General features: G+C 57.1%; 1 protein-coding gene across 8 annotated transcripts; it reads right to left on the bottom strand.

The window, feature by feature from the left end:
• Positions 1 to 4,124: 4,124 nt before the first annotated feature.
• Positions 4,125 to 22,495, bottom strand: MISP (mitotic spindle positioning). 8 transcript variants are annotated; one of them, XM_015122297.3, is made up of 5 exons: positions 22,363 to 22,495; positions 11,162 to 12,998; positions 9,277 to 9,407; positions 7,029 to 7,067; positions 4,125 to 4,898 (listed from the first exon to the last, which is right to left on the bottom strand). In XM_015122297.3, the coding sequence occupies exons 2-5, from the start codon at positions 12,939 to 12,941 to the stop codon at positions 4,809 to 4,811; spliced, it is 2,040 nt and encodes a 679-aa protein (XP_014977783.1). In that variant the 5' UTR covers positions 12,942 to 12,998; positions 22,363 to 22,495; the 3' UTR covers positions 4,125 to 4,808. The 8 variants fall into 8 exon arrangements, with proteins under 8 accessions (XP_014977783.1, XP_077834870.1, XP_014977784.1 ...); XM_077978744.1 differs by having other exon boundaries at positions 11,162 to 13,040; positions 22,363 to 22,470; XM_015122298.3 differs by lacking the exon at positions 22,363 to 22,495 and adding an exon at positions 19,707 to 19,948.
• Positions 22,496 to 22,523: the final 28 nt, after the last annotated feature.

Below are 22,523 nucleotides of genomic sequence, written 5' to 3'. Positions count from 1 at the left end.
GTGTAGTGGCGCAATCTCAGCTCGCTGCAACCTCTGTCTCCCGGGTTCAAGCGATTCTCAGCCTCCTCAGTAGCTGGGACTAGGCACGCGCTACCAAGCCTGGCTAATTTTTTGTATTTTTATTACTTATTTATTTATTTATTCTTATTTTTTGAGGTGGAGTCTGGCTCTTGTTGCCCAGCCTGGAGTGCAGTGGTGTGATCTCAGCTCATTATAGCCTCCGCCTCCCGGGTTCAAGCGATTCTCCTGCCTCCGCCTCCTGAGTATCTGGGATTACAGGCGCCCGCCACAGCGTCGGCTAATTTTTTGTATTTACTAGAGACAGGGTTTCACCATGTTGGTCAGGCTGGTCTCGAACTCCTGACCTCAGGTGATCCACCTCCTGCCTCAGCCTCCCAAAATGCCGGGATTACAGGTTTGAGCTACCATGCCCGGCCCCTGCAGGGTTAATTAAAATGGAGTTGAGGCCAGGTGCGGTGACTCACGCCTGTAACCCCAGCACTTTGGGAACCTGAGGCGGGTGGATCATCTGAGGTCTGGAGTTCCAGACCATCCTGCTCAACATGGGGAAACCCCGTCTCTACCAAAAATACAAAAAAATTAGCCGGACGTGGTGGCGGGTGCCTGTAATCCCAGCTACTCCGGAGGTTGAGGCAGGAGAATGGCACGAACCCAGGAGGCGGAGGTTGCAGTGAGCAGAGATTGCGCCACTGCACTCCAGCCTGGGCGACAGCGTGAGACTCTGTCTCAAAAAACAAACAAACAGAAAAGAGAATTCCGCTCCCTTTCCCAGCATATCATGATACACTGAGCCGGGAGGAAACCAGGAAAGAGTATGAACTCCCTCCTGCTAGCAGTGAGCGCCAGCAGACAGTTATACCCGCCCCACAGGCCTGCTGTGATTGCTGTGATGTCCCGGGCCTTCCAGACACGCTCTCCCGCCCCTGGGAATTTCACTAGGAATTCATCTGACCTCTCACAGAATACCTTCTGGAATGTGTCTGCTCAGCAGGCAGAATTCTGTCTGATTTTCCAAGGGGCTGACTCATTACAGGAATTAAACTAAATCTGTTTTTTTTTCAGACACAGTCTTGCTCTGTCGCCCAGGCTGGAGTGCAGTGGTGCAATCTCGGCTCACTGCAACCTCCGCCTCTCAGGTTCAAGCGATTCTCCTGCCTCAGCCTCCGGAGTAGCTGGGATTACAGGTGCCCGTCACCATGCCCGGCTAATTTTTGTATTTTTATTAGGGACAGAGACAGGGAGACAGACATGGAGAGAGAGGCCAGAACACCAGACACAGACAGAGAGAGAGGAGACAGAAAGGGCTGGGGACCTGGCGTTGGGTCTGGAGGGTAGATCCTGGCCTCTGATCCAGAGCTGGGGGTGGATGTCACTTCCTGCAACGAAGCAGGCGGTTCTTCTCCAACCCAGAACCCGGGGACAGCGAGGGATCCTGCCGAGCCCCTGACAGCTGGGGCCGCTGTGGGACCATCTCGCCGCAGGACGATGGGCAGGGTGAGTTGAGGTGTCCAACTGGGATTATATGCAAATAATGCAGACCTTGGTGACGCGGTGTCTGGCAACAGGCCACAGCCAGGGCCAGGGATATTGGAGACGGGGACCCTGGCAGCACGCAGAGCCTTGCCCTTTGGTCTCGGCAGGGGGCTTGTGCAGGGCACAACCTGTGCAACAGTCCTGGGCGGACCTGAGCAGAGGTGACCGAAGGGTCACGGAGAAGGGGGATGTCGAGATCTTCTGTGGTGGGCAGAACAACGGCCCCAAAGACATCCTTGTCCTAATCCCTGGGACCTGTGGCCATGTTGCCTCTCACTGCAGAAGCACCTGCAGCTGGGACTGAGTGACCCTGAGACAGGAGAGCATCCTGGGTGACCTGGAGGCCCAGTGTCCTCACAGCATCCTCACGAGAGGAGGCAGGAAGGTGAGCCTGAGAGAGACGGAAAGAGGTTGCTTTTTTTTTTTTTTCAGGACAGAGTCTCACTCTGTCACACAGACTGGAGTACAGGGGCACCATCTCGGCTCACTGCAACCTCCGCCTCCCGGGTTGGAGCAATTCTCTTGCTTCAGCCTCCCGAGTAGCTGGGATTACAGGGGTGCACCATCACGCCCAGCTAATTTTTGTATTTTTAGTAGAGATGGGGTTTGGCCATGTTGGCCAGGCTGATCTTGAACTCCTGACCTCAGAGGATCCACCCGACTCGGTCTCCCAGAATGCTGGGATTCAGGTGTGAGCCACCGGACCTGGCCTTTTGTTTTGTTTTTGAGACGGAGTTTCGTTCTTGTCGCCCAGGCTGGAGTGCAGTGGCGCGATCTTGGCTCACTGCAACCTCCGCCTCCCCAGTTCAAGTGATTTTCCTGCCTCAGCCTCCCAAGTAGCTGGGATTACAGGCGTGAGCCACCACACCCAGCTAATTTTTTGTAGTTTTAGTAGAGCTCAGGTGATTCGCCCTCCTCGGCCTCCCAAAGTGTTGGGTTTACAGGCGTGAGCCACCGCGCCCGGCCCTGTCTGCTGTTTTAAGTCATTAAGTGGGTGATTTGTTACAGTGACCAGTGTACAGAGGCTCACACATCCTCAGAGCACAGGGACAGAGGGACATATCATGGGGCATCGGGGGAGGATGGGCTGCCAGACGATGGAGAAACTGATGGGACTCACCCAAAGCTGTGCGTGAGGGCCGCCCTTTCTGCAGGCCCCACATTCAGTTTTGGGGGCTGAAATAGAATTGCCCTGACATGAAAGAAGTCACCACTGTGGGCACCGAGGCTCCCTCTATGGACACATAACTTGCCTCCTCCGTCAGACTGGGGTCTCCCTGAGGGCAGAGGCCTCCTCCGTCAGACTGGGGTCTCCCTGAAGACAGGGGCTGTCCCTCCTCCCTGTCTCTGCTCTGCCCAGACGTAGCCCCTCTGCCCCCTTCCCCAGCCTCCCCAGGGCCCCCACAGCCCCCAGTGCCCAGCTATTTCGGTTCCACATCTGCCTGCCTGGGCCCGGCGTGGGCCGCCTTAAAGATGGATTCTTAAAATAGTCACCGCGCGGTTTTCCCTGAGGCAGTGCGGCGGGCACTGAGCAGCCAAGGAGGGGCCGCTGGCCTGGGTGTAATTAACACCCGCTGCTCCCAGCAGGGTTGGGGGAGCCTGGGGGCCGAGGCCTGCTTTGGGGTGTGCCTGAGGACACCCCCCTGCCATCAGGCACCAAATCCGATGTCAATGGTCCCCATGGGCTGAGAGCTTTACATAAATTCCTCCTCCTACTGCCCAGGAGCCTGGTCCTTTCCTTACCCTGTGTGTCAGAGGGAAACTGAGGCATGGGCCAGTGAGAGGACCCCCCCACCTAAGGCCACACAGCAGGCAGCAGAGCCAGGACTCGGGTCCAGCGCCCACGCCTCTGACCAGTAGGATCTGGCTTCCCTAGATGTGAGCCTGGTATACATGCAGAGCCAAATTAATGACCCTCCAGCCTCCTCTGAGACCAGAGCGGTGAGGGATTCAGCAAATGCTTAATAAGCACCCTGGAGGCCGGGCGCGGTGGCTCAAGCCTGTAATCCCAGCACTTTGGGAGGCCGAGACGGGCGGATCACGAGGTCAGGAGATCGAGACCATCCTGGCGAACACGGTGAAACCCCGTCTCTACTAAAAAAATACAAAAAAAACTAGCCGGGCGAGGTGGCGGGCGCCTGTAGTCCCAGCTACACAGGAGGCTGAGGCAGGAGAATGGCGTGAACCCGGGAGGCGGAGCTTGCAGTGAGCTGAGATCCGGCCACTGTGCTCCAGCCTGGGCGACAGAGCGAGACTCCGTCTCAAAAAAAAAAAAAAATAAGCACCCTGGGTACTGCTAGGGACCTGGTGAGACTGGGCTGGAGGAGCTGGGCTGGGGAGTTTGGGCCCTGGGCCCGCTGTTGCTAACGGTGCCTGTCCATGATCAACTGTCAGTCACCGAACAAGCATCAGCTAAGCACCTACTGCATGCGGACGCTACGAACCCCCATGGGAACCTGACAACCTCACAGGCTCACGGCCTAGCCGGGTGGAACCTAATGTCGCCAAGAGAGTGAAACAGACAGGCAAGGCCCAGGGGGCTTTGTCCACACCAGGCAGGGGCCGAGGCAGGCAGCTCATTCCAGGTTTATTTCACGGCATTTTGGGGGTGTGGGACGAAGACCCCCCTCCAGCCCCTAAATTGGGCCTTTTTTTCTCCCAGGTGACGGGGACCATCCTCATGGGATCCCATCGATGTCAGAGCTCTGTGCCCACCAGGTGTGGCTGGGTACACCAAGGTGAAGGGTTTGAGGGCTGCACAGGGGCCCCCAGCACTGGAAGTTTGGCCTCCTCCCTCAGACTGGATGGCTTCCCAGGGTTGGAAAGGGGCAGGTCTCCTCCCTCAGACCCACGGCTGCTCAAGGTGCTGCATCTGTGCCTCCCTCTTTGACCGGTCCCTCCGCCCTCAGACCAGCAGACACAAATTACGCCTGAAAATGGAGGAGTGGGTCTCCTTCTTTCTTAGACCCAGAGCATTTGGCAAAGTCTTGGAAGCAGAAAGAATCGGCAGGGGTACCATTTCATCCCCAAAAGCATTAGACTCCAAAGGCAGAAACATTTCTAAAGGAAGATAGACACAGAAACGAAAAACCCTCCAGTCCCAAATGCGCCCGTGGCGGGATTGTTGGCAGATGAGCTGTGGTTCTTGGATCCTGGATCTAGGACCCATTTCCTAGGGTGGGGGCTTGGCGATGGTCTTGGCAGTTCCCACAAGGGTCAGGGCAGGGCAGGGGGTGGGCGCCCCATCCCGAGGCTCAGTCATCCTCCTCACTGGCGTAGATGCGGGATTCCCAGCGCTCTGCCATGGCGTTCTTGTGACGGGTCACCCGTATGGCTTCCAGGACCTGCAAAAAAGAGGCATGAATTCCCCCGACCCAGGTCCTAGCCACACCCCCAAGACATCTCCTCCAACTGCCAATTCATTAGAGAGGCTTAGAACAGGGATAAAGTAGGATCCCCTCCTCTGTTTCAGACCCTCTGCTCCTAGTAATATGACCAAAGAATATGCTAACTCATGCTGACCTCCAGCGCAGGAAAAGTGTCTGTATTTGACTTTTTTTTTTTTTTTTTTGAGACGGAGTCTCGCTCTGTCGCCCAGGCTGGGGTGCAGTGGCCGGATCTCAGCTCACTGCAAGCTCCGCCTCCCGGGTTTATGTCATTCTCCTGCCTCAGCCTCCTGAGTAGCTGGGACTACAGGCGCCCGCCACATCGCCCAGCTAGTTTTTTTTGTATTTTTTTTAGTAGAGACGGGGTTTCACCGTGTTAGCCAGGATGGTCGCGATCTCCTGACCTGTGATCCGCCCGTCTCGGCCTCCCAAAGTGCTGGGATTACAGGCGTGAGCCACCGCGCCCGGCCCATTTTTTTGTTTTTGAGACGGAGTCTCACTCTATCACCCAGGCTGGAGTACAGTGGTGCGATCTCAGCTCACTGCAAGCTCCACCTCCCAGGTTCACACCATTCTCCCACCTCAGCCTCCCAAGTAGCTGGGACTACAGGCACCGCCACCTCGCCCGGCTAATTTTTTGTATTTTTAGTAGAGACGGGGTTTCACCATGTTAGCCAGGATGGTCTCAATCTCCCGCCCTCGTGATCCGCCCGCCTCGGCCTCCCAAAGTGCTGGGATTACAGGTGTGAGCCACTGCGCCTGGCCAGTAAATTTGGCATTTTGGATTCAGCTCAAAAAGGGGTCGGGTATGGTGGCTCATGCCTATAATCCCAGAAATTTGGTGGGCTGAGGTGGGAGGATCCCTTGAATGCAGGAATTCGAGACCAGCCTGGGCAACCTAGTGAGACTTTGTCTGTACAAAAAAATTAAAAATAAACTATCTGGGTGTGGTGGCACATTCCTATGACCCTACTTGGGAGGCTGAGGTGGGAGGATTGCTTGAGCCCAGGAGATCAAAGCTGTAATGAGTTGGGATCACATCATAGCACTCCAGCCTGGGTGATAGAGTGACAGCCTGTCTCAAAATAAGTAAGTAAGTAAATAAATAAATAAAAATTTGGCCGGGCGCGGTGGCTCAAGCCTGTAATCCCAGCACTTTGGGAGGCTGAGACGGGCAGATCACGAGGTCAGGAGATCGAGACCATCCTGGCTAACACGGTGAAACCCCATCTCTACTAAAAAATACAAAAAACTAGCTGGGCGAGGTGGGGCGCCTGTAGTCCCAGCTACTCGGGAGGCTGAGGCAGGAGAATGGCGTAAACCTGGGAGGCGGAGCTTGCAGTGAGCTGAGATTCGGCCACTGCACTCCAGCCCGGGCGACAGAGCAAGACTCCGTCTCAAAAAAAAAAAAAAATAAAAATAAATAAATAAATAAATAAAAATTTAAAAATGTAAAGGAAAAGAAAAAGGAGGGCCACACACATGTGCCATAAACCGACTGGGGGCTCGGCTTGAACAGTCTCAGATGCATCTCTCCCGCAAAGAAAGTGCCTTTGGCCGGGCGCAGTGGCTCACTCCTGTAATCCCAGCACTCTGGGAGGTGGAGGTGGGAGAATCACCTGAGGTCAGGAGTTCAAGACCATCCTGGCCAACATGGTGAAACCCCGTCTCTGGTGGCAGGTGCCTATAGTCCCAGCTACTTGGGAGGCTGAGGCAGGAGAATTGCTCGAACCTGAGAGGCAGAGGTCGCAGTGAGCCGAGGTCACGCCACTGCAGTCCAGCCTCGATGACACAGCAAGACTCCGTCCCTCCACCCCCCAAAAAAATTGCTTTTGTTTGGAGTCTAACCTCACAAACCTTCACCACGTGGTGGAGAGGTGGTGTGTAAACCCTCTTCTCCTAATCCATGCCCACGGCAGACATCACAAGCAGATCACAGCAAAATCCACCTCAAGCAGACACTACCAATTGAGATGACACCCAATACGATCCCCACACCTGGAGGAAGGGGCTTCCATTGACCTCTGCGTGCAAGGTCACAGATGTGGGGGGAAAGACTTGAGTCTTCGTGCCCAGGAGCATACTCACCTCTGAGTTAATACCGTCCGAGGGGTCGATGCCAGCGTACTGCATGAAAGGAACACAAGTCAGCCCCGGCCTTTCTGCCCTGCCCCGGGCAGAGTACACCCAGAGCTCCCGCATAGCCCTGTCCGTCACCATGTGCGGAAGAATGGAAGGCATCCCCTGCCCTCAGTGTTCTCAACACGTGTCCCACGGTCACCCAGACTCACAGCCATCCCCCTTGCTGTTCCCCTCAGTGCAGCCTCTGTCCAACATTCATGATTTTATTTATTTATTTATTTATTTTGGGTCTGAGTCTTGCTCTGTCACCCAGCCTGGAGTGCAGTGGCACCATCTCGTCTCACTGCAGCTTCCACCTCCCGGGTGGAGCCTCCCTAGTAGCCTCCCTTTAGCCGGGTGTGGTGGCGGCGCCTGTAATCCCAGCTACATGGGGGACTGAGGCGGGAGAATCGCTTGAACCCGGGATGTAGAGCTTGCAGTGAGCCGAGATCACACCACTGCACTCCAGCCTGGGTGACAGAGTGAGACTCCATCTCAAAAAAAAAAAAAAAAAAACCATAATATTCCTCACAGCATTAAATATTCCTCATGTCATTAAAAGTGACGTGAGGAATATTTTCTTTTTTTTTCGAGACAGAGTCTCACTGTCACCCAGGCTGGAGTGCAGTGGCACCATCTCGGCGCACCGCAAGCTCCACCTCCCAGGTTCACGCCATTTTCCTGCCTCAGCCTCCCGAGTAGCTGGGACTACAGGTGCCGCCACCTCGCCCGGCTAATTTTTTGTATTTTTAGTAGAGACGGGGTTTCGCCGTGTCAGCCAGGATGGTCTCGATCTCCTGACCTCGTGATCCACCCGCCTCGGCCTCCCAAAGTGCTGGATTACAGGCGTGAGCCACCGCGCCCGGCCAAGGAATATTTCATATCGACAGAAGGAGCTCTCATCCAAGAGGATAAACATATACGAACAATTTCGGATCTCACAATAAGGCATCGAAATTCATAAAGCAAAACCCCTAAGGCAAAGCTCTGTGACCTATAGGTCCTGGAGTCAAGCCTGGGTTCATGAGCTGCCTAACCCTGGGAATGTGAGACCACCAGGGCACTAACACTGGGGTTCACTGGAAGCCCCGAGCCAGCGTACGACAGGCACACCCCTCCTTCTCTCCCTCTCCCTCCCTCCGTCCCTTCCTTCCTTGCTTTGTTCCTTCCCTCCTTCCCTCCCTCCTTCCCTCCCTCCCTCCTGCCTTCTCTTCCTCGTTTTTTCTTTTCTTTTCTTTTCTTTTCTTTTCTTTTTTCTTTTTTTGGAGACGGAGTCTTGCTCTGTCACCCAGACTGGAGTGCAGTGGCCGGATCTCAGCTCACTGCAAGCTCCGCCTCCCGGGTTTACGCCATTCTCCTGCCTCAGCCTCCCAAGTAGCTGGGACTACAGGCGCCCACCACCTCGCCTGACTAGTTTTTTGTATTTTTAGTAGAGATGGGGTTTCACCGTGTTAGCCAGGATGGTCTCGATCTCCTGACCTCGTGATCCACCCGCCTCAGCCTCCCAAGGTGCTGGGATTACAGGCGTGAGCCACTGTGCCCGGCCCCTCTCTCTCTTTCTTAGAACTAAATATCTGTGGCCAGGTGCAGCGGCTCACGCCTGTAATCCCAGCACCTTGGGAGGCCCAAGTGGGCAGGCCACTTGAGGTCAGGAGTTCGAGACCAGCCTGGCTAACATGGTGAAACCACATCTCTACTAAAAATACAAAAAAAATTAGCCAGGTGTGGTGGCGGACGCCTGTAATCCCAGCTACTCGGGAGGCTGAGGCAGGAGAATCACTTCAACCTGGGAGGCGGAGGCTGCAGTGAGCCGAGATCATGCCACTGCACTCCAGCCTGGGCGACAGAGCGAGACTCCATCTCAAAATTTTTAAAAAAAATGAAACTAATGCTGGTGATGACAAATTGCCAGTGTCCTCCTCCTGCAAGCAGAGTTGGTCCTTCGGTCTTTGATCCTGGAGATGACCTCCTGATGGGGACAAAGACCCCAGCTTATATGGCCTCTCCAAGCAAAAGCCCAGAGATAGGAGGGCACCCGGTTTATCATCTTTTACCTGACATCTGCAGGCGACTGAGGCACGGCCAGGGGTCGGGGCAGTAAGGGAGACAGTGCTTGAACCCGGGTCAGGCTTGAGTCCTGCTCGAACCTCCTGTGGCCCTAATAGGGGCCGTCTGATCTCAGCCTGGCCTCTGCAGAGACGGGTTCCAGACTCACCCACTGCTCCTTTTTTCTCTGCCCAGGAGAAGCACCGTCCACTGAATCTTCCACTGTCCACGCCAGGCTTGAGTGCAGGTGGATGGGGCTGAAGAAGGGAGACTCGGACACGGAGTAACTGCCTGTGATGCCTGTGGGGGGCAGGGAGGGCAGAACACGAGAACATTTGTCAGACTTCTGCTCGGGAGACAGAGTCTCTAGCCAGAGACAGGTATATGGACAGACAGAGCAGATGACTAGCTGGGAAACTGACAGATTGACCGAAGTAGCCAGTAGGAGAAGTTGGATGCACAGATGTGCTGATATGCAAGGTGAAAAATATTAAAAGTAACACAAGGGGCCGGGCGCGGTGGCTCAAGCCTGTAATCCCAGCACTTTGGGAGGCCGAGACGGGCGGATCATGAGGTCAGGAGATCGAGACCATCCTGGCTAACACGGTGAAACCCCGTCTCTACTAAAAAATACAAAAAACTAGCCGGGCGAGATGGCGGGCACCTGTAGTCCCAGGTACTCGGGAGGCTGAGGCAGGAGAATGGCGTGAACCCGGGAGGCGGAGCTTGCAGTGAGCTGAGATCCAGCCACTGCACTCCAGCCTGGGCGGCAGAGCGAGACTCCGTCTCAAAAAAAAAAAAAAAAAAAAAAGTAACACAAGAAATATTTCATATTGACAAAAAGGTGCCATTGTCCAAGAGGATAAACATATATGAACAGGCCAGGTGTGGTGGCTCACGCTTGTAATCCCAGCACTTTGGGAGGCCAAGGCAGGGTGGATCGTCTGAGGTCAGGAGTTCGAGACCAGGCTGGCCAACATGATGAAACCCCGTCTCTACTAAAAATACAAAAACTAGCCGGGCGTGGTGGCGCATGCCTGTAATCCCAGCTACTAGGGAGGTTGAGGCAGGAGAATCACTTGAACCCGGGAGGCGGAGGTTGCAGTGAGCTGAGATCACACCATTGCACTCCAACCTGGGCAACAGAGTGAGACTCCATCCGAAAACAAAACAAAGCAAACCACAAAACATACATGAACATTTATGCACCTAACAACAAGGCATCCAAATCCATAAAGCAAAAGCCCTAAGGTAAAGTTGACACTTCTCTCCAAAATCTACATTTTTTTTTTTTTGAGATGGAGTCTCGCTCTGTCGCCCAGGCTGGAGTGCAGTGGCGGGATCTCAGCTCACTGCAAGCTCCGCCTCCTGGGTTCACGCCATTCTCCTGCCTCAGCCTCCCGAGTAGCTGGGACTACAGGCGCCCGCCAGCTTGCCTGGCTAGGTTTTTTTTTTTTTTTTTTTTTGAGACGGAGTCTCACGCTGTTGCCCAGGCTGGAGTGCAGTGGCGCGATCTCGGCTCACTGCAAGCTCCGCCTCCCAGGTTCCCGCCATTCTCCTGCCTCAGCCTCCTGAGTAGCTGGGACTACAGGCGCCTGCCACCGCGCCCGGCTAATTTTTGTATTTTTTTTTAGTAGAGACGGGGTTTCACTGTGGTCTCGATCTCCTGACCTTGTGATCCGCCCACCTCGGCCTCCCAAAGTGCTGGGATTACAGGCTTGAGACACCGCGCCCGGCCGGTTTTTGTATTTTTTAGTAGAGACGGGGTTTCACCATGTTGGCCAGATGGTCTCAATCTCCTGACCTCATGATCCGCCCATCTCGGCCTCCCAAAGTGCTGGGATTACAGGCTTGAGCCACTGCGCCCGGCCCAAAATCTACATTTTTAATAGACAGATAGACAAACCAGCAGACCCAGGGGATGAACAGTTAGGAGGCGTTGTCTCCCCAACCCCAGCCCTTCCTGACAGCCTCAAACTCCACCTCCCCACCCTCCCCTGCTCCAGCCTCTGCCGCCCTGATCCAAGCAGCCAGTCCCTGGAGCCCCTTCTCACCAGATGCCTGGGAGGAACTCCTGGAGTCCTGGTCACAGTTCTCATCTGGCGTTGGGGAGAAGACCTCTGGGAAGAGAGCATTCCTCCGCTCCTCTGCCACCTCTCGCTCCCGGCGCAGGACACTCTCCCTCTCCCTTTCCAGCAGGTCAGATGACTGGGACTTCTGCAGCCTCAAGGCCGGGGCCCCGGCCACCTCCCGGCCCCAGCCACGGGGAACTTGGGCCTGCTGGGGCTCGTCTGGGGCCCTGAACCGCAGAGGACGCAGGCGGAAGTATTCCCACCTCACGACACCCCTGTTGGCTTGCAGGGATCCCCGAGGAGGCTTCGATGGCTCCTGCTTTGTGCTCAGGGGTTTTCCGGAGGACTCTGAGAGGTGCCTGGGGGACATGGTGGCCTTTGGTGAAGCTGTAGCCTTGGCCTCCACCGTGGAGAAGCTGCTGGGCTTGCCGAATGCTCCGAAGGCCGAGAATTCTAGCTGGGGGTTCCCGGGGCTCAGGTACGGCTGGTAGGCATCAGGTGGGATACGGTTTACCTTCCTTACTTCTGGAGCTGGGTCAGCCGCACGGGCATCTGGGGCCGGACCGAGGATGGAGTCCGAGCTGAGGGCTCTCCGGAGTCCGGGCTGGGGATCCTCCGAGACCCAGTCGGGTGTGGACGCCCGGCCCACCTGCAGGCCCTCCCGCCGGTGGTCCTCCTCGCGCTGTGTCTCCTGTACCATGTCCCGCTGCACGTAGAGGGACGGACGCCCTCTCTCCCGCCGTGGGGTTGTGATCAGGCTAAACTTGGTCAGCAGTGGCCTGGCTGGGATTTCCACCAGCTCCTGGTGGTCGGTCCCCCGCCCAAGCCCCCTCTGCTCTCGAAGGTCTGCCTCACGCTCCTGAGCCAGTCGGATCTCCCGCTCGATGGGCGTCTCCTTGGGGGTCTCCGGGGACTCCACTGGGGCCAGGGAGCCAGGGTCATCCACAACTTGGACACTGGCCCAGGTGGGCACGGCACGCACCTTGTTCTCTTCCCTGACCACCCCCTTCACCTGGGGCTTGATGGGGACTACATGCCCGTTGGCCAGGTGGGGCTTGTCGAAGGCCTTGGGGGCCTGGCTGACCCCTGGGGATGTGCCTGCGGGGGCCCCCCTGGCCGGGGAGCTATGAGGGACCTCCTTGTTCGCCTGCTCCAGACTCAGGAACTGCTGTCTCGCTGCCAGGAAGTCAATCTGCTCCCTGTCAACTGCGTTCTCCTCCAGGGGCGTGGACCGAGGTGGGCCGGGGGTCCTGGGGTCTCTGTGGTCAGGGGCGCCCTGGAGCGTGGCCACGGTGCCACTCTTCCTGACTGCCTGGCCCTGGATGACGGCCCAGCGCTCCCGCTCCAGGTCGCGTGGCCTCCTGGGGACAGTGTCCCCAGCATCCAGGTGGTACATCTTCATCTCCTCGTCCTCCTCGTCCTCCGGGTGGAGGGTCCGTGTTGAGCGTCCCTGGTGGGCATCCCTGGCGCCCAGGCGGTGAACCTTCGAACCCTCATCCTCCCCGTCCTCCGAGTGGAGTCCCCGTGGGGACGGCTGGCCAGGGTAGGCATGCACGCTGTAGGACACCCCCCGCCTCCCCACGCCCTGCTGGGCCTTGTGGTCAGTGGACCATGTCTGCGGCTCATCCTGGCCCCAGCCGCTGGCCTCGGGGCCCGTGCACACCAGATGGTATGTGTAGCTGGTGTCTCCATCCAGCACCAGGCCGGTGGCACGGTGTGTCTGCGGGATGCCCAGGATGGGGTATCTGGTCACGCGGTCCATCTTCTCCAGGGTCTTGGCCTCTACCTTCCTCCCGTGGGCTGGAGACCTCTGGGCTCACTGAGGGAGGAGAAGGAAATGATGGCCATCAAGTCAGAGCACCTGGGGAGAGGAACAGTTTCCAGTCCCCCAAAGGGCAAAGTGTCCATCAAATGGCCTTTGTGATTGGTTCAGGGGTGGGTGACACAGTCCAGCCAGTCGCACCCGCCCATTCTCTAACCTCTGTGATTGGCTCAGGGATGGGGAAGTAACCCAGCCTGGCCAATCGGAGCATCCCACCTTCTGGCCTCTGTGATTGGTTCAAAGATGGATAAATGACTCCTCCTGACCAATCAGAGCAGCCCACCCTCTGGCCTCTGTGATTGGTTCCAAGATGGGTAAGTCACCTGCTCCAGCCAGTGAGCACATTTCACCCTCTGGCCTCTGTAATTGGTTCAGAGATGAGCACGTGACCCAGTCTAGCCAATGACATGAGACCCTGGGACTTTACACTTAATGCGGAAGATGGGATCGTCTTGCCGCTGGTCTTGTTAGGCTGATGGGATGAGACCGTGAATTGCTGGGGGCAGAAGTCCCCCCAACGGGTGCAGCTTGCTTGGGAGCAAGCCCAACACCAACAAAGCATCCTGAAAACTTTTAAGCTCCCTGATTCCGACTGTACCTGAATCTCTGAACGCCCTGTTACTACCCCAACAACTCGCATTATATGTATCTAACATTTGCAGCCCAATAAAATCAGGGTGCCCTGCCCACCTTATCTCCCAGACACACAACCCTGCCATGTGGAGTCCAGCTCAGCCTTGAGTTTTTTTTTTTTTTTTTGAGAAGGAGTCTCCCCCTGTCACCCAGCTGGAGTGCAGTGGTGCCATCCCGGCTCACTGCAACCTCCACCTTCTGGGTTCAAGTGATTCTCCTGCCTCAGCCTCCCTAGTAGCTGGGACTGAAGGCACCTGCCACCACACCTGGCTAATTTTTGTATTTTTAGTAGAGATGGGGTTTCATTGACCAGGCTGGTCTTGAACTCCTGACCTTGTGATCCGCCTGCCTCAGCCTCCTAAAGTGTTGGGATTACAGGCATGAGCCACCGCACCCAGACTTTTACAATTTTTATTTATTATTTTATTTAGAGACCGAGTTTTGCTCTTGTTGCCAGGCTGGAGTGCAGTGGCGTGATCTGGGCTTACTGCAACCTCCACCTCCCGGGTTCAAGTGAGTCTCATACCTCAGCCTCCTGAGTAGCAGGGATTACAGGCGTCCGCCACCACGCTTGGCTAATTTTTTTTTTTTGGATTTTTAGTAGAGATGGGGTTTGGTCATGCTGGCCAGGCTGGTCTCGAACACCTGACCTCAGGTGATCCGCCTGCCTCTGCCTCCCAAAGTGCTGGGATTACAGACGTGAGCCACCACACCCGGCCGTTTTTTATTTTTTGAGACTGAGTTTCGCTCTTGTTGCCCAGGCTGGAGTGCAGTGGCGCGATCTCGGCTCACTGCAACCTCCACCTCCTGGGTTCAAGCAATGCTCCTGCCTCAGCCTCCCAAGTAGCTGGGATTACAGGCATGCGCCACCACACCCTGATAATTTTGTATTTTTAGTAGAGACAGCGTTTCTCCATGTTGGTCAGGCTGGTCTCAAACTCCCGACCTCAGGTGATCCGCCCACCTCAGCCTCCCAAAATGCTGAGATTACAGGCATGAGCCACTGTGCCGGACTGATTTTTATTTTTATTTATTTATTTTTGAGGTGATGTCTCGCTCTGTCACCCAGGCTGGAGTGCAGTGGCACGATTTCAACTCACTGCAACCTTTGCCTCCCAGTTCAACCGATTCTCCTACCTCAGCCTCCCAAGGAGCTGGGATTACAGGTGCCTGCTACCACGCCTAGCTAATTTTTGTATTTTGAGTAGAGATGAGATCTTACCATGTTGACCAGGCTGGTCTTGAACTGCTGACCTCAGGTGATCCACCCTTCTTGGCCTCCCAAAGTGCTGGGATTACAGGTGTGAACTACAGTGCCTGGCCTGATTTTTATTTATTTATTTATTTATTTATTTTATTTTATTTTATTTATTTATTTATTATTTTTAAAGACAGGGTCTCCCTCTGTTGCACAGGCTGGATGCAGTGGCACAATGTTGGCTCACTGCAACCTCTGCTTCCCAGGTTCAAGCAATTCTCGTGCCTCAGCCTCCTGAGTAGCTGGGATTACAGGCGCCCACCTCCACGCCTGGCTAATTTTTTGTATTTTTAGTAGACACGGGGTTTCACCATGTTGGCCAGGCTGGTCTCGAACTCCTGACCTCAGGTGATCTGCCCATCTCGGCCTCCCAAAGTGCTGGGATGACAGGCGTGAGCCACCGCGCCTGGCCTCAGCCTTAATCTCTGAAGCCTCCCTGGGCTGTGCCATGTTTATCTGCGTCTCCTGTCCACAGACCCTTTCCACCCTGAGCTCACTCTGAGACTCCTGGTGTGGGATTTTTCTGTCTGACAATGATAGATGGTCCCTTGCTGAGGGATGTCAAATGGAGAAACTGAGGGCCAGAGAGGAGAAGGACTGACAGCAACTCCAGTTTCCCGACTCCCACATCCTGGTTCTCCACCCTGCCCTGCCCAGCTGGACACCTTGTCCCATCTGAGACACCACCCCCGCCTGGGTATTATCGCCATAAAGCCAGGATGGGCAAAGGAACGCCGTGGACCTTGTCCTGCTGGGCCCAGGTGGGGCCGTGGAGCCTGCGGGTGACACCCTGACCCAGTGCCCTCGGGCTCTCGGCCCTTTCCCAAGGGTCCAGGTTGCTGCGGGGCTCTGTTCCAGGAGCCTTCCCGAAGGTCACACACTGCTCGCATGCTTCTGTGGCTCCTGGCATCTGCAGGGCACAGTTCTCACACTGTGCTTCTGGCCTTAGCACAAAACCCCAAATTCTATGGGCACCTCCACCCGAAACCAGACCCTCCTCTTGTACCCCAAACCAGGCCCTCTTCCTCCACCCCAAACCTTGCCCTCCTCCTCCACCTGCAGCTCTCTCTGCTTCCAGGCCACCTGTTTCAGCTTCTCCACAGCTTCCTCTGCTGAAGCCCACGGACACCTCCTCCAGGAAGTAACCCAGATTGCCCCTCCCTCAGAGCCATCATCTGAGCACCTCCTTCATGTCAGGCCTTGTACGGAGCACCCATCTTAGGCATCGTCTTTTTTTGAGACGGAGTCTCACTCACTCTGCTGACCAGGCTGGAGTGCAGTGATGTGATCTCGGCTCACTGCAACCTCCACCTCCCAGGTTCAAGCAATTCTCCTGCCTCAGCCTCCTGAGTAGCTGGGACTACAGGCGCCCGCCACTGCACCTGGCTAATTTTTGTATTTTTAGTAGATACGGGTTTCACCATATTGGCCAGGTTGGTCTTGAACTCCTGACCTCAGGTGATCTGCCTGCCTCGGCCTCCCAAAGTGCAGGGACTACAGGCGTGAGTCACTACATCCAGCAGGCATCATCTTTTGTAGTTGAGGAAAGGAAGGCTCACCTGAGGACACAGGGACCTCAAAAGCTTGAGCTTCTCCTGACTTAAAAAAAGCACTGTTGGCCAGGCACAGCAGCTCACGCCTGTAAACCCAGCACTTTGGGAGGCAGAGGTGGGTGGATCACCTGAGGTCAGGAGTTTGAGACTAGCCTGACCAACTTGGTGAATTTTAGTCTCTACCAAAAATACAAAAATTAGCTGGGCATGGTGGCGGGCACTGGTAATCCCAGCTACTTGGTAGGCTGAGGTGGGAGAATCACTTGAACCTGGGAGGCGGAGGTTGCAGTGAGCCGAGATTGTACCACTGCCCTCCAGCCTGGGCGACGGAGCAAGACCCTGTCTCAGAAGTAAAACAAACAAACCCCCCAAAAGCAGGACTGTTGCTCCCAGGCCCACCAAGGCTATTATTGCGATCGGTTGCCTTTATACCAACCAGCAGCATTTTTTTTTTAAGAGACAGGGCGGCCGGGCGCGGTGGCTCACACCTGTAATCCCAGCACTTTGGGAGGCCGAGACGGGCGGATCACGAGGTCAGGAGATCGAGACCATCCTGGCTAACACGGTGAAACCCCGTCTCTACTAAAAAGACAAAAAAAAATTAGCCAGGCGAGGTGGCGGCGCCTGTAGTCCCAGCTACTCGGGAGGCTGAGGCAGGAGAATGGCATGAACCCGGGAGGCGGAGCTTGCAGTGAGCCAAGATCTGGCCACTGCCCTCCAGCCTGGGCGACAGAGCAAGACTCCGTCTCAAAAAAAAAAAAAAGAGAGAGAGAGACAGGGGCTTGCTGTGTCGCCCAGGCTGGGGTACAGTGGCATAATCTTCGCTCACTGCAGCCTTGACCCCCTGGGCTCAAGCAGTCCTCCTGTGTCAACCTCCCTCATAGCTGGGACCACAGGCATGCACCACTGTGCCTGGCTCGTTTTTTAGTTTTTTGTAAAGATGGGGGTCTCACTATGTTGCCCAGGCTGGTCTGGAACTCCTGGGCTCAAGTGGCCCTCCCACCTCGGCCTCCCAAAGTTTGCTGAGATTACAGGTGTGAGCCACCGTGCCTGGCCCCTCGATGTAGTTCTAAAACGAAAAACTCAGCCCCTCTCTGAACTGGAAAGTGGCATCAAACAGCATCAAGTGGAGAGATTGTGGGGAGCTGTGTTTTAACCAACACGCAATATGTCATGCAATCTCCCGCGCGTATCAAATGTCAGAAACGAAAATAGGGGAAACATTGAAAACCAGGCAGCATTGGTGAATAAATCCCACACAAACGGACTGGGCTTTCCTCCCAAAGCGTGACGCACAGACAGCTCCCCTGACCTGAGGCCTCCTCCCCCATGGACGCCGCCTGCTCGGCTCACTGAAGGCCTCGCCTTCTCCCACCCGAAACCGTCAGCCCAGGCCTCGCCCTCTCCTGCTGTGGTCACAGGTCAGCATCCTTCCTGCAGCCCAGAGCCTGGAATACAGCAGGCGCCTAATACCGGCTGAGCAAACACCACTCACCCCAGCTGCTCAGACACGGGGGTCAGGCTCACTGCGGAATGCAGAACGGCCCCATCATGCCTTCTGGCCCTGAAGGGCGGGGCAGGTCCATGCCCTGCACCCTGGGACTCCCCAGGCAGGGCGGGTGCAGGAATGTTTGCTGAGTGAGTGGACAGAGGTTTACACAGCGGGATTTATAACCCACATCAGACGTCAACTCCAGGAGAAAGGGAGCTGTCCGCCCAGCCTTGCGCAGGTGCTGGGTCTTCTGGTGGGGTGGGGTGGGGATGAAGGCACGGCATCCTCCGCTCATTCCTCCCCAGTGATTCACTGAAGCCAGCGGGTGGGGCCTGGGGTCCGGCTCTTGGGTTCAAGGCCACTGGGCCCACTCCCCTGCTGCCTGTGCCTCCGTGCCACCCCCCCTCCTTTTTTCTGAGACAGAGTCTTGCTCTGTCGCCCGGGCTGGAGTGCGGTGGCGCGATCTCCGTTCACTGCAACCTCCGCCTCCCGGGTTCACACCATTCTCCTGCCTCAGCCTCCCGAGTAGCTGGGACTACAGGTGCCCGCCAGCACGCCCCGCTAATTTTTGTATTTTTAGTAGAGATGGGGTTTCACCGTGTCGGCCAAAAAAACCCTGGCTCCACGGTGGCTCTCGTGGCCGGCATTCCCCGCGGGAAAGCCCTTGGGGAGTGACACTGCCCATTCGGGGGAAAAGCCCCAGGACGGAAGATGGCCCCTGCAAGGCCCCGCGGTGGTTAAGGACCTCAGCGTCCTGCGACTCCTCCTGCAACATCTTGGAACCGTTTTTGACTCCGGTTTTCGGGAGAGGGAGCTGAGACCCAGAGAGGAGAATCTGCTCATCTAGGTCACACAGTGATGACACAGCAAGTGTCTGAAGCCAGTGTTCAGACTTTGCTCCCAATCACCTCCTCCTACAGGAAGCCCCCCGAGTTGCTCCTCCCAGCCCCACCCCGCACCCTGCTGATACCAGAATGAAACTGGGTTTATGGACCCTGGTGCCGCACCTCCCTCCTCATCAGCCAGTTGGCCTCCATCCGAGGGGCAAAGGTTCCCTTGCGGGGCCGGGACTCAGGCACGGAGGCCATGCAGCAGGGAGGGGCGGTTCCTCTTTCCCATCCCTCAGGGTTGCAGTCATCTCTGAGTCATCTCGGCTCCTTGGGCTCCTGGGCGGAGCTCCACGGCAGACGCTGGGCTGCGTCCCTGCCGGCCGCCCGGGATTCCAGGCTAGAACCTCGCCCCCACTCAAGGACCCAGGCCAAGTCCCCAGCCCCAGCCTGAGGCTGCCTCCACCTGCACTCAGCCATCCCTCCTCCGTGTCCCCAAACCAGCCCCCGGCCCCACGGGGGGTGTTTACTGCCCAGATCCTTCCAGTCAGGGGCCCGGCAGGACGGATAAGCATCTCTCCAGAAGCTTCTGGAATTCCCAGAACCATACAGGGGCCCCTTTGACCTCTGACCATGGGGGTGCCAACTCGGCCCCTCCCTCGGAGGGTTCTGGGATTTGGGGTTCAAAAGCCCCAGCAGAGTTCAGGGACAAAGGCCTCTGCTCTCCCAGTGGGTGCCCTTGAGGCCCCAGAGCACCTGGCGGGGGGAGCAGAGGGAAGGTACCCCCGGGAGGCTCCAGGGGCGATGGCCTCTCTGGACCCCAAGTGCCCCCAGGCAGGCAGATCCCGCCCACAGACACACGACGCCCCCACGCCAAATGTGGGTCCAAGCACCTCACACAGGACCCCCGCCCGGCCTGGCCCAGGGCGCCCCCAGGCTCACCCGCCGGCTCCTGGCTCCACAGCCTGCAGCCTGCAGCCTCAGCTCTGGGGCCTGGATGGGCACAGAGGCCTCCCAGCTCCGCCCTGCCCGCTGGGTTGCCAGGGGACAGAGGCACCACCCAGGGAAGGCAGGTGTGCCCCCTCCCCCCAGCCCCACCTGGGCTCAGGAAACAAAGTCCAGAGAAGGAGGAGGGAGAAAGACGATACCAGTCTGGGTGAGGGCGGGTACCGTGCCCGCTGCCCGCTGCCCTTCCGCCCCCAGGGCCTCCACATGGCCCCGAGGAGCCAGAACTCAGCCGAACCTCCCTTGGCTGCCTGGCCCTCCCGCCGCCTCTCAGCACCGCTCAGAGAGGGTCAGCGGGTGCCCAGGGTCACACAGCAGCTCAGCGGCGACAATGGCCCGTGTCTCCCGGAGGCTCGGAGGGGCTGAGTCCCGATCCCATCCGTGCCCTCCGGCCCAGCCCACCCCTTGGGGCAACTCCCCTAGACGGCCGCCTCCTTCTTGCATAAACCAGGCTCGGCAGACTCTGGAGGCAGATTCTCGGTGTGGTCTGGGTTCTGATCCCACCTGACCTCTCTTGGCCGTTTCCTCCTCTGGGACATGGGGGAACATCACGTCCAGGCTCCCTCACGGCTGCTGGGGGGAATTCCCCAGACCCCATCCACATAAAAATAAAAAACTGTACGAGGGGGCTGGGTGCGGTAACTCACGCCTGTAATCCCAGCACTCTGGGAGGCCGAGGCGGGCGGATCACCCGAGGTCAGGAGTTCGAGACCAGCCTGGCCAACACGGTGAAACCCCGTCTCTACTAAAAATACAAAAATTAGCAGGGTGTGGTGGCGGGCGCCTGTAATCCCAGCTACTCAGGAGGCTGAGGCAGGAGAATCGCTTGAACCCAGGAAGTGGAGGTTGCAGTGAGCCGAGATCACGCCACTGCACTCCAGCCTGGGCAATAGAGTAAGACTCCAACTCAAAAAAAAAAAAAAGAACCGCACGAGGCCATCAAAAGACGCAGGCCCCCCTGAGAGATGGGGACGCGGAGCTCTCAAGGCGCCTGTGGTCCTCCTGGATTCTTGATCAAGGCGCAGAGGCCTTGCTGGGACTGTGGGGAGCCCAGCATCTGTGGGGAAGTCAGGCCACTGGGCCTAGCGCCGTCTGTGAGGGCAGCGAACACAGCTGAGGGGGCGGGGGACTCAGTTCCCCAGTCTGGGGCTCTGTCCTGACCTACCCGCTGGCTGCTTGTGGAGCCGCTCTGAACCTCAGTCTCTTCTTCCAGTAAAAAGGCCCCAGCTCTGAATCCAGCAGGGCTGCTGGATGGGGACGCTTTGTTTGTTTTGTTTTTTTTTTGAGACGGACTCTCGCTCTTGTCACCCAGGCTGGAGTGCAGTGGCCCGATCTCGGCTCACTGCAACCTCTCCTGTTCAAGCGATTCTCCTGCCTCAGCCTCAGGAGATTACAGGCACCCGCCCCCACGTGCAGCCAATTTTGTATTTTTAGTGGAGACGGGGTTTTGCCATGTTGGCCAGGCTGGTCTCGAACTCCTGGCCTCAGGTGATCCGCCCGCCTTGGCCTCCCAAAGTGCTGGGATTACAGGTGTGAGCCACCGCGCCCAGCCAGGATGGGGGTGTTTAAGGACAGATCTGGATAAACGACCCACCCCAAAGGACAGCATGTCACCTAATGCTGCTGGGTGTGTGAAAGCCCAGGGTGTGTGGCCTCCCACCGCCGCCCCCCACCACCGCCTCCCACGACCCCTTCATGTCCTTTCCTCCCTGGCTTGTAGATAGGGAAACTGAGGCACAGAACACTTAAAATCGCGCCCCAGGAATGGCCCGGGGTTAGGCTGCAATTGGAACCTGAGTTCCCTCATTCATACCCTCCACCACACTCACCACCTCATTGGGGAAAACTGAGGCCTCAACAGGGCGGAGGCTGGATCCCCCATGAGCTGGGGGCATTGTGGAGACGTCCCACACCCAGGCTGAGGCCGGCCTCCCACTCAGGGCTCCGAAGGCCTATTTTATTTTATTTGAGACAGAGTCTCGCTCTGTCGCCCAGGCTGGAGCGCAGTGGCGCGATCTCAGCTCACTGCAGCCTCCGCCTCCCGGGTTCACGCCATTCTCCTGCCTCAGCCTCCCGAGTAGCTGGGACTACGGGTGCCCGCCACCACGCCCGGCTAATTTTTGTATTCTTAGTAGAGATGGGGTTTCAATATGTGGCCAGGATGGTCTCGATCTCTTGATCTTGTGATCCGCCCACCACGGCCTCCCACAGTACTGGGATTGCAGGTGTGAGCCACCGCGCCCGGCCATGAAGGCTTATTTTACAGATGGAGAAATTGAGGCCCAGAGGAGGAGGCAGGGACTTCTCCAAGACCTCAGAGGGACACAGAGTGGGGCTGGGGTGGGGGACACCTTCCCCGGAGCACGACGCTGGTCTCTACAGACACCTCCTCCCCAGGCCTCCTGTGTCTTTCCCAGGGGCCGGCTTCTCTGCAGAGCTTGTAGGTGTCCAGGGGACCCTCTGTCATCACCCAGGGGCTGTGAGCCCAGTAAAGGAAGGAATCAAAGGACAGGACGGGGCGGCCGCAGAACCCAAGAGCTCCCCAGGAAGCCAAGCCTGCCCCCCACAGCAGCCCCTTACCGCCAGGCCTTACCTGCACAGTGGGGATTCCAACTCCTCCCACCACCACCCCCAGCGCCCAGGGGGAGCCCAGCAGGTGAGCAGGTGCAGGCAGGTGAAGCCAGCTCACCAGAACCCTGCTCAGCCTCCCCTTTATGGCTCAAAGGCCGGCAGGCCCCACCCCCTGGCCTGGTC

This window comes from Macaca mulatta, chromosome 19 (genome assembly GCF_049350105.2).
Source record: "Macaca mulatta isolate MMU2019108-1 chromosome 19, T2T-MMU8v2.0, whole genome shotgun sequence".
In the NCBI taxonomy this organism is placed as follows: Eukaryota; Metazoa; Chordata; class Mammalia; order Primates; family Cercopithecidae; genus Macaca; species Macaca mulatta.
Note: the sequence above shows the minus strand (reverse complement) of the source record. Positions and strands in the feature narration are given on the sequence as shown.

Coding starts and splice junctions, on each gene's coding strand:
- MISP (XM_015122297.3), bottom strand. CDS start 12,941: ATGGACCGCGTGACCAGATACCCCATCCTGGGCATCCCGCAGACACAC. Junction 9,408..11,161: donor GAGTTCCTCCCAGGCATCTG/GTGAGAAGGGGC, acceptor TGCCCCCCACAG/GCATCACAGGCAGTTACTCC. Junction 7,068..9,276: donor AGAGAAAAAAGGAGCAGTGG/GTGAGTCTGGAA, acceptor CCTTTCATGCAG/TACGCTGGCATCGACCCCTC.